We start from the raw sequence: 10719 nt of genomic DNA, 5'->3' as shown, positions 1-10719 counted from the left end.
GCTCATTTTGTCATTATTTGGAACCCTATGGCAAATAGCGTTCATGCTAATTGATTCTGGGTGTTTCAGATAATGGGGAGCTCCTTGACCATTGGAACCTTGTGAGTGTCTCATACTTGGTTGGGCAACATCTTTAGTGTTTTTCACACCCCATTTGGGAGTTTTTTTTTTCATGTTTTGATTTCTGTATAGATTTTTTATATTTGAAATGGGCTTGGCAAGAGTGATGATTCAATTAGATGTGTGAAAAGAGATATCCTTTTTTGTGAACTTAATTGTTTGAGGCATAACATTTGTCTGACTTGCCTGCCATTTTAACCTTTCGAAAGTTTTCATTTAATTTACTTATTGTAGTTGTTTACTTTGAATTCAAATGGTAATGAACTCTATCTGGACTATATGAACTGGTTGTGTTTTAATGGACTTGGCAAGAGTGATGATTCAATTAGATGTGTGAAAAGGGAAACCCTTTTTGTGAACTTACTTTTTTGAGGCATAATTTTGTCTGACTTGCCTACCTTCAGAGTCTATTTAGATTTCAGTTATCTTAGTTGTCTGCAATGTAGGTGAATTTGTTATCTTGGAAATGTGCTTAGGAAATGATCTCTCTAGATAAATGTAGATTGGTTGTGTTTGGCAAGAGTGATGATTCAATTAGATGTGTGAAAAGGGAACTCCTTTTTGTGAACTTAAAATTTTTGAGGCATAAGTTTGTCTGACTTGCCCACAATCGTAGTCTATTTTATTTAGTTCTCTTAGCTAGTCTATTTTAGTTAGTTCTCTTAGCTGTTTGTTCTATCTAGGTTGCTTTTAAGTTAATGTTTGAAATGAGTTTGGCAAGAGTGATGATTCAATTAGATGTGTGAAAAGGGAAATCCTTTTTTTGAACTCAATTGTTTGAGGCATAACATGTCTGACTTGCCTGGCATCATTAATCAATCAACTAAATTGTGTTCTCAGTTTTTGTGATGGTTGCAGTAGTGTTCTTCAGTTCAGTATTGTCCTTATATCATAGGTTAGCTTCAACCACCTGAATAACAAGAGTTCATTTAGGTTTATGAATGTGGAGTTTCATAATAAACCACGATTTAAGCAGTGTTATTTGTTTTGATATTGTTGTCTTGGCGAGACGTCCCAACCTATACTGGAAGTTGTTCATCATAGTCAATGATACGGGTAAGCAGGTTATATCAAGTGTTTGGCTCAATGCCGAGTAATCCGACTTTGAATTATCCAAAGCGAGAGGATTCTCAAAGTTCAGGTATTTTGCATATGCTGGCAGTAAATTGCATACAACTTCAGAGCAGCGAATTGTTATAGGATTGCAGACAAGTTAAGAACCACCTGAGGTGGCCATTCTCCCATGCAGACTGGTCTTTTGCTGATGACAGAGTTTACTGAACTAGTGCTGATGTACAATCAGTACAATGTGCTAATACTCTTTTATTGTAGCTTTGATATTGTAAGCTTTGCCAATAAAATCTGTTTTCTTTATTTCCTCAGCGGAGTTTCTTTCCACCATGTTTCCAGTATAATGAAATGAGTATTGACTATCAAATTTCAAGTAGATTTTCCACAAAACAACACTCTACCAGCCCCAGTTAAAGAGTTACATGAACCACAGCTTCAACGGTAATAAATCTCAAGCTCAGATCTATAACTTGCTAAACAAACAGGCAGATGAACTATAGTTCTGCACAATGAGCATGTATCAACTACAGAAATTAACATAATAATGGCCTAGATTATATTAAACTTGCCATCACCAAAACATAGTACATAGCCGATTACCCATTGTTCAGAAATTCAAAACAGAGAATTGGGTATATCCAAAAACCCCCAATTTTTGATTAACCCAGATTTAAAGAAAGCAGACAAAAAAAAAAAACCTCCCCATTTGGTACGGTTATACCCAAAAAAGAAAAAAAAACCTTAGATTCTTCTTATTATTCTTCGTCTGCAAAAAGCCAGACTAATCGAGAAAGCCAGTCTTGCGCCAAATTGCATTCCTGACCTGACGCAAATCCCTACCTTTGAGAGTCCTCCCCACGCCTTCCAGCACCGAAAACGTGGTCCTCGCCGACACCTCCGACCCCCTCGCCACCAGCTCATGCGGCGGCAGCATCTCCTCATCTCCGCCGTCGTCGTCATCCACCACGTCAGCAAGGTCGCCGAGGTTCCTGCGCCGCTCCATCATCATCGCCTTGGACAGCACCGGCACCTTCATCGGCGCCGAGTGCTGCTGGAACCTTCTGGTGGAAGGCACCGACTGGGTCTGGCCGGCGTCGGAGGAGGTTTGACTCTGCAGAGACGGCCTTGGAATCGAAGGGATTGGCTTGGAGTTGGAGGGGTTGGAGAGTGAGGGCTTGCGGTAGAGGACTTGGGCCGGGGGATCGGGCTCGGGCAGGACCGCCAGAATTCCGGATTTTTGGGGGCGGGTGAAGGTCAGGCGGTGGTTGTTCGTGGTCTCCTCTGGCTCGGCGAAGTCGTCGGTGGTCGTCCAGAAGACCTCCGCCTCGTTGAGCTCCTCGCCGGCGGCCGAGGAGGGCAGCGACAAGGAGAAGAGGCCGAGGAAGCGGTCCGACGACGGCGATCGGCGGTCGCATAAGCTGGTGGAGTCCATTGAAAAGAGAGAGAGAGAGAGAGAGAGAGAGAGAGAGGAGTTTTGATGTGGCGGACAGACGCGGTGAGTGTGATGTTGGGGAAGGAATTAGAAAAAGAAGAGAAGTAGAGGGGCGGGGAGAGTGGGGGCACCTGAAAATTGTTGAGGGGAGAGGGGCCCACGTGTGGGGGACCTTGTTTTCGGGGGAAGGGAACGCTTTTTGGGCTTTTTTGGGGACCCGCAGAGGGGGTGGCATGAGCAAGCAAAGTCAAGTCGGAGTCCAAATCCTATCTTTACTTGTGACTCTGTGAGTCCTCCTCTCTCTGTTTAGGGATGGACTTTTGGCCTAATGAGGTTTTAAGGAGAGTTGGATATGAACGGGATTTGTCTTATTGGGGGAAACGAGTCGGAATGACATGGAATTAGGATGGTTGTATGGGCTAGAAGGCTATAACTATCACATATTCATTTGGGATGTATAGGTTTTTCAAGTTAACTAATGGCTATCGACACAATACTTGGGTACGAATTGTTTCGATGAGTGAATCAAAAGAAGTCGCGCAGATAATTATGAAAAATATTTTATTTTAAAACTTTATCTGTTTTGGACTCAAATTACCGAAAATGAGGACACATATTATGCTTTTATGGATCATAGTCTGACCCAACATTTGCTCTAACTTATCAAACGAGTATAGCATCGGCATATAGTATGCAGAGTGTTATTTTGCAATTTATGTCAAATACTAATTAATCTTAAAATGACATAATTAACACCAATTATGTGAAGCAATGGTGTTGTATTGTGAATGAAAATGCTAAAGAGAGCAACTACTCATATCCCTAATATGTAATTTTTTTTTTTGGGGGGGGGGAGGGGCGGGGGAGATTCAAGAAATCATGTAATTTACGAGTAGATTTTTAAACAAATTTTAAATTTAACTCATTTTAGAGCATCTTTAGCAATGCTAACTATTTTGAGTTAAATTTTAGCTAAAGTAACTAGAAAGTCATTTAACTCAGCGGAGTAACTAGAAAGTCATTTAATCTAAGATGGCCGAGGTCTATAATTTGTGTTACCTAGATTATCTTAAGGCACTTCAAAATGACCTCATTTATTATTAAATTTTTCCCTTAAATGAAATTCTAACTAATATTCTTGTACCAGAAAAAAAAAAAAAAAAAAATTTCTAACTAATATTCAACATTACTTTGTTTCTACTCCTTTTTTGGTCAGACTTTGTTGTGACTTGTGACTCAATTGCGTACGAAGAAACAGCTGCAGCAGACGTTTTTCTGGATCAACTCATTCGTCCTGGTTTGATTCACCGGAGCAGTGTCCCCACCACACCCGGCGCATTTTAGCACACCACACCTGTTCACTTCCTGTAGTTTTCTCTACCCGGCGCCCTCTGTTTTGACCAATTCCAATTGAATTTGTCCGTCTCATCTCATCTTCTCGATTGAACACACCTCCTCAGAGCCGCCATGCTTGCCACGGTAATTACGAATTTGCCACTGCTCTCTTCCCCAGTTCGGCCTTGATTTTATGAATTTGTTTGCGATTTTGAATTTTTGTGCTGATCTGAATCGCAATTGGGGTTGAATGGAGCAGCAGAGAAGTATATCGGGGTCGTCGCAGAGCCCTAGATCGCCGGCGGCATCGCAGCCGTTCCTGTCAGTCTCGGTTACTGATCCTGTCAAATTGGGCAATGGCGTGCAGGCCTACATCTCCTACCGAGTAATCACCAAGGTAATTTCACTTGATTCTCGTCACTGCATTCTAATTGTAGATTTTATTGGATTTGGGTTCGGGTTTGTGGCTCGATTTGGTTCTCTTTGATTGCTTAGTTGACCATAGATACTTGGCTGATTGTTAGCTTATGAAGTTTCTCTCTTTGTGCTATTATTGCCTTTTTTAAATTGGGTCTTGTTGAGAGAATTTGGTGTTCTTCGTTTTTATTTTTATTTTTTACACAGGGGAATCAGTTAGTGACTTAGTTAGATGAATTTCAAACATTAGTTTTCGGTTGATGTGGCACAGGTTTTGAAAATAAGTAAACCAGGAAAGGAAGAGATTTAGCATGGAAAGAAAGAAAGAATGAGAATTTGTATTTACTTGATCATATAAGAGGCAGTGCAAGTTGAAGAAAGCTCTATAAGTTATAGCTTTACCTAGAGTTCTTTTCTAATTATGATGAAAGAAGGTAACAAGAATGTGGACAATAGCTTTCGATTTATGGTTTGGCCAAATGCTTGTCTCTATTGTTGGTTTACTATGCTGAAAGAGTGATTTTGGGTCAGTGTTTGCTGTACAGCATATGATTGCCTCTTATTATTATTTGCACTCAAATAAGCTGTGCTTTTTGTTGCAGCTAGACAGTGATTAACAAGCTTGGGAATTTTTGCATGCATTCTGTAAATTCTTATCAATTTATCATCATATACTTTATATCCTTGAAGTATTATTTGGGCCAATTTTTTGTTATCATATACACTTAATTCTATTATTGAGCTTTCACATCTGCATGTTTGTGTTACACTTTTTGAATGATGGGATTCTTTTGTTTTAGCAGACAAACTTCCCAGAGTACCAAGGGCCTGAGAAGATTGTCATTCGACGTTATAGTGATTTTGTTTGGCTGCGAGATCGTCTTTTTGAAAAGTACAAAGGAATCTTTATTCCTCCTATCCCAGAAAAGAGTGCTGTAGGTAACAACCTAGCTCTGGCCCTTTTTTTCACAACTGTTTGTTTGGTGTACTTTTTAAGGTCTAAAAAGCATTTATTAATTGCATCCTCAAGTATGCCTTGAAATACCCTGTTGGATATATCTCTGTTATGGTTCAAATTTTCCAATCAACGCGTTGTGGTGGTGACCGGGTGTTAGCTCAATCTTGTAGGTTTATACCATGCTTGGACTGATTTAGGTTATCATGTTTTACTATTTTACAGAACTTTTTTAATTACTTCTATGAAGGTTTAGAGGCCAGAAGAGTTTAATTTCAGCAAAACACTTCTGTCCAAGCCTATTGCATATAAGGCGCATTTGTACATATTTTCTTATTGGCTAGATAAAAGTATGTATGTGGGATAATGCAAGGATCACATGTTGATGGTGTCCATACTCTTTTCTGTCCAAATATGCTACTTCATATACATGGATTTTGCTGACAGCAAAGTAAACACATCTCTGTGGTTAGTGTATATACTGAATTCTTGATTCTGTGTTGGTGCTTATTGGTGTAGTTTGACTGGAGAATTAATTAAGATTTTAAATAGCGTATATAATTTAACGTGCAATAACTCCAGTTTCTTTAATGCAGAAAAATTCCGTTTCAGTGCTGAGTTCATTGAGATGAGACGCCAAGCATTGGATGTATTTGTTAATCGTATAGCTTCGCATCATGAGCTTCAACAAAGTGAAGATCTTAGAACATTCCTGCAGGCAGATGAAGAGGTGATGTTTTTTAACTAATGCATTGAGTTGCTTAGTTTTTTTGTGTTGTTGTCACAACTATGGAAGTCAGTGAATTATATCCCATCAGTGTTTGACCTGTGAAAAGCTGGACTAATGTGTGAACCACTGACTACCAAAGAAACTTAATACTGTAGCATACTAGCATGTGCCTAGGCTTCACAATATTTGACTTGTTCATTTTACTTTTCCAGACAATGGAGAGGTTAAGGTTTCATGAGACTGGTATCTTCAAGAAGAAGCCTTCAGATTTGATGCAAATATTTAAGGTAACATATATTCTGCTCACTGCTTGTGAGACAGTAACTTGTAGTTGTAGGTATCCATGAGATATTTATGAACATTCTGTAACTTGTAGGTTTCTTCTCATTCTGTATAGTTTTCCAGCCACTCCTTTCTCTTAGAGCAAAAAATGATAAGTAGATTAGAAGGTAAAATCCTCTAAGGCATGTACTGAGAATCTGTAGAAAAATTATTCACTATGTTTGTAGTGGCAAATAGTAGACTTTTCTTTATTATCCACTGAGGAAGAGATTTCCTTGGCATGTCTGTCTTGAATGTGATGTAGCAATTTGCCCATTTATATTAATGGATTGCGTGAAAGTCGGTTCTGCTTGTGACAGATCCAAGTTTAGTAACCTCTTTCACCATTTTTTATTTTCTATAAAAGTGTGGTCAAGTGCAAGAGAAGGGGCAGTCCTTTCCACTGCACAGTTCATCGGCTTGTGCATTTGTAACCTATATTTGGCTGAATCGGCTACTTTAACTATTTATTTATTTTTCCTTTGGGATAGATAATCTGATTCAGCGCTAACTTTCCTAATTACCTGATAGGATGTACAATCCAAAGTGAGTGATGTTGTCCTCGGGAAGGAAAAGCCAGTCGAAGAGTCAAATCCTGAATATGAGAAGCTGAAACACTACATCTTCGAGCTTGAAAACCATTTGGCCGAAGCTCAGAAGCATGCATACCGTCTTGTAAAGAGGCACCGAGGTAATAATGATCTCAGCTAATTATTATTTTTTCAATACTTGTTATTGTTTCTTTATGAGGTGTTCACACATCATACACAATTCAGAAAGTGGTTATAGGATAAACTGTGGTTCTTTTTACTATATTTCTGCAGAGCTGGGACAGTCTCTATCAGATTTCGGGAAAGCAGCCAAGCTTCTTGGAGCTTGTGAAGGTAATGCTCTTGGGAAGGCGTTTTCTGAGCTTGGGGCAAAGTCAGAGGCATTATCATTTAAGCTGCAAAAAGAGGTAAGCTTAATTGAGGATTGAGCCATTCATAAGTGGTACATTGTGTATGATGTGTTGTTCCAAATTTGGTTGTGTTACATTTCCCCTCTTAGTTTTTAAAGAGCTTATTGTGTCCCATTGTAGTTTTCTGATCTTTGTATTCCTTTTTAGGCCCACCAGCTGTTAATGAATTTTGAAGAACCCTTGAAAGATTATGTTCGGGCTGTTCAATCTATTAAGGTGAGTATGTCTTTGACTTTCTACCATTGTATATAACATTAGATGTATGGTTATAATTTTGATAGTTTTATACATGTGGGAAAGTTCGATTCACGATATAGATTAATTGTATTATTCACCCCCACTCCAACCCATTTTGACCTTCTGGGAATCTGTATTTATTGGCCACAAAAGGGTTAATCTTTATTTGTCATCGAATATAGTAGCTGATGCTGTTGATTTTGTGTATTGAAACAGGCCACCATAGCTGAGAGAGCAAATGCCTTCAGGCAACAGTGTGAACTTGCTGAAACAATGAAGTTGAAGGAGATAAATCTGTATGCATCTGGCCAATTTTGTTTTATTTCTTTGCGGTCTGAAACAGCCGTTGGGCTGGTGTAGTCGTATGTGAAGTAGTGGCTGCAGTCATCTGTAGTTTGTTGGTAAATAAAACAAAATTGGTTAAGAAAAAGAATTGCAAAATAGTGTAGATGACAACCATTTGATTTAACTGAAGTAGGACTTGGCTACATTGATAATTTGTTATAGATAATCTAGTGCTTATTCTTTGATGCATTTGTTTTTGTCAACCCGTTGGTTGTTTGATCCTTTTCCTTAATTGGTATGCAGTGACAAACTCATGCTAACCAGATCAGACAAGGTGGGAGAAGCTGAGCTCGAGTACAAGGAGGCAAGTCACTTGATGCATGCAATCACAGTGTGCACATTATGGATCTTTTGTATTTGACAAAAATTGTATTTGTGATGCAGTTGAAGGCTGATAGTGAGGAAGCGACCAGACGATTTGAAACAATTGTGCGACTGATGAATGAAGAGATTGTCCGCTTTCAGGAACAAAAAACAATAGATATGGGAGTTGCTTTCCACGAATTTGCCAAAGGGCAGGCACGCCTGGCAAATAGTATTGCAGATGCGTGGCGAAGTCTCCTGCCTAAACTCGAAAGTTGTTCACCTGCTCAGTGAATGAACATAATGACCAGAGCAGTATACTTCACTTGGTTTATAGAGATGGCAGGGCAGCTCTTGCTTTGTAAAAACTGTCGACCTTCAGGAGTTTGTTCTGCTATTCTGGTGTTGTATGAGTTGCCGTTGTTTATTGATACGTACTATTTTTTCTTTTTAACTTATAACTTGTACAAATTCAGAGCTAATAAAAAAAAGCTTTAATTTCATGTCTATATCTAACTCACGCATGATATAAATATTGATTTCAAGTTGATCCTTCATGTTCAAATTTGATGCTATCAGATAATAAGATCATAGAGGTTTCATTGCTTTTTGTAGAAGCATATATTAGGTGGCTAGGTGTTTCCAAGAAACCATGCCATCTAAATGGGAAAGAAGCATTTGGAACAAACCTAATTGTACACCATTTGAATTTCACAGCTTTTCCCTCAATAGTCGACTGCAGCGAGAATAACAAGGTAAGGCAGCGTTTCTATTCACTGAATTGAAATTTGTTGTAGAGTTGAGGCCTCGAGTAATGATGCGTTGGATTCGAAATCCAATAACTTGTTATGTTTAATTTTTCTCTCGAAATGACCTACCAGACGACCTAGTTTCCATCATGCGTTTTGCAACTCTGAATATGAGCCCTGCAATTCTTAAAGGTCCCTGCTTTTGCTCATCTTCCATTTGTAATCTTTTGAGCTTGAGCTTGAGAAATGTTACTGTCGGGGTTCTGCAAATGGGTCTCATTCACCTGCAGATTCCTCAAGGATTTGCAGCTTGGATGCGTTACTTTTGAAGTTTTCAGGGTTAAATGTCTGTATATGGGGGAATTAAATTGCTTAGATGAAGCGGAGATATAACTTTTTTGGATTGATGGATTGGATGGCTTTGTTAGCAACCATGACCAGTTCTTCTGCATTATAGGCAGTGGCAAAGGTCTAATTCTAGATGGATGGGACTGTAGAGACTATCTTCCTCATTTTCTTCAATAATTTGAATAAAGAAGAATTGATGCAATGGGGCTCTGGCGAAACCTAAACCCTAGTCCTCAACCATGGGGCCGGTATCGGTCTCCCTTCTATGTTATCTGCTGATGACACTCAAAAGCCAATCTTGTGCGGCGACCACCCAACTTAGCCCTAGGTTACTCATCACCTCTTTGTGCCAGAAGGAAATAGTTGATGTGAGGGATATGGATCAGTGCTCCAATCCGATCAGACTCAATGTTGATTGGGCGGTAGAATGGCCGTGTCGAATCAGGCCGAGGTGAGGCCGGCTCAAGTCTGGGTTGTACACAGTCGGAAATGAATGGCGCATGAAGCTTGGAAGCCAAGAGATGAGAGGCCTTGTTTGGCAGACGCACGATCTCTGGACCTGGATCAAAGCGACAAAATTCCGATTGATGGCAGCGCAGGCCTTTGCGCTCCAATCTGTGAAAGTGGCGAAGATAGTCACAGTGCACCGTGAAGCGTACCAGGCTTTGGAGAAAGCAGAGCACGTCGGTGGGGTGACCGGATCTGAGACGATGGCGGTGGCTGCATCTGCTGCCAAGATTGGAAAAGGAGTGGTAGCGGCGGCGCCTGCCGTTGTTGGCAAAGTAGCGGCAAGTGGGGTGCCCAAATAGATTGGTTGGACCAAATCAGTTTGGGTGCCCAAATCATTTTGGAACCCCAAAAGGATTTGGTGGCCCAAATAAGTTTTGAGGCTAAAATCAAATGGGCCTGAAGTGTCCAAACCTGTTTTGAGTACTTGTTGGAATTGGGCTTTTTGGTGGACCATGCAAATAGGCTCTGTTTCTTTAGGGTTTCGTATTTGGGATCCCGGAGGATCATTATGTTGCAGTTGGAGGCTCATGATTAGGGCAAAGGAGAGCTTTAGGTTTTCCTAGTCTTCTTGCCTATTACTAGAAATTTGGTCTTCTACTGCTTTCATCTTAGATTTCTCTAGCTGTACACCAATTGAGGTCTCTAGGTGACTAGGTTTACTATTCAAAGAGAGGTTAGTAGTGGGGATTTGTTTTCTTATAGTTGGGCTCAATAAGTGAGCGTATGTATTAACAGTGAGGGTCACTTGTCCTTTGCTTGGTAGCTTGTGCCATTTATGATTTTGGTATGAGACAACATCTGATGTACGTGCCTTTTGGCCATGAATAAGTTAATGAAATGATTTATTCTTCAAAAAAAAATTTGAATAAAGAAGAAATGCAGAGA

At 39.8% G+C, this 10719-nt stretch overlaps 2 protein-coding genes and 4 non-coding genes across 8 annotated transcripts; 5 read left to right on the top strand and 1 right to left on the bottom strand.

Moving 5' to 3' along the window:
- Positions 1-212: 212 nt before the first annotated feature.
- On the top strand, positions 213-311 carry LOC112195596. Its single transcript, XR_002934649.1, has one exon. It is a non-coding gene; the product is annotated as a small nucleolar RNA Z266 (small nucleolar RNA).
- A 111-nt stretch (positions 312-422) lies between these two features.
- On the top strand, positions 423-519 carry LOC112195599. The gene has a single exon (XR_002934651.1). It is a non-coding gene; the product is annotated as a small nucleolar RNA Z266 (small nucleolar RNA).
- Positions 520-630: 111 nt separating this feature from the next.
- Positions 631-729, top strand: LOC112195600. The gene has a single exon (XR_002934652.1). It is a non-coding gene; the product is annotated as a small nucleolar RNA Z266 (small nucleolar RNA).
- Positions 730-831: 102 nt separating this feature from the next.
- On the top strand, positions 832-927 carry LOC112195598. The gene has a single exon (XR_002934650.1). It is a non-coding gene; the product is annotated as a small nucleolar RNA Z266 (small nucleolar RNA).
- A 797-nt stretch (positions 928-1724) lies between these two features.
- Positions 1725-2708, bottom strand: LOC112193270. The gene has a single exon (XM_024333347.2). It carries the CDS (start codon positions 2621-2623, stop codon positions 1973-1975), a length of 651 nt encoding a protein of 216 aa, XP_024189115.1. The 5' UTR covers positions 2624-2708; the 3' UTR covers positions 1725-1972.
- Positions 2709-3824: 1116 nt separating this feature from the next.
- LOC112194751 (sorting nexin 1) lies at positions 3825-8738 on the top strand. Of its 3 annotated transcripts, none has more exons than XM_040517272.1 (11): positions 3825-4102; positions 4221-4355; positions 5176-5314; positions 5927-6060; positions 6273-6347; positions 6913-7072; positions 7206-7339; positions 7490-7558; positions 7796-7875; positions 8168-8228; positions 8309-8738. In XM_040517272.1, the coding sequence occupies exons 1-11, from the start codon at positions 4091-4093 to the stop codon at positions 8519-8521; spliced, it is 1212 nt and encodes a 403-aa protein (XP_040373206.1). In that variant the 5' UTR covers positions 3825-4090; the 3' UTR covers positions 8522-8738. The 3 variants fall into 3 exon arrangements, with proteins under 3 accessions (XP_040373206.1, XP_024190745.1, XP_024190746.1); XM_024334977.2 differs by having other exon boundaries at positions 3826-4102; positions 4218-4355; XM_024334978.2 differs by having other exon boundaries at positions 3828-4102; positions 4218-4355; positions 5179-5314.
- Positions 8739-10719: the final 1981 nt, after the last annotated feature.

The sequence above is a fragment of the Rosa chinensis genome, chromosome 3, assembly GCF_002994745.2.
Source record: "Rosa chinensis cultivar Old Blush chromosome 3, RchiOBHm-V2, whole genome shotgun sequence".
In the NCBI taxonomy this organism is placed as follows: domain Eukaryota; kingdom Viridiplantae; phylum Streptophyta; class Magnoliopsida; order Rosales; family Rosaceae; genus Rosa; species Rosa chinensis.
This window is presented reverse-complemented; position numbering and strand designations above follow the sequence as displayed.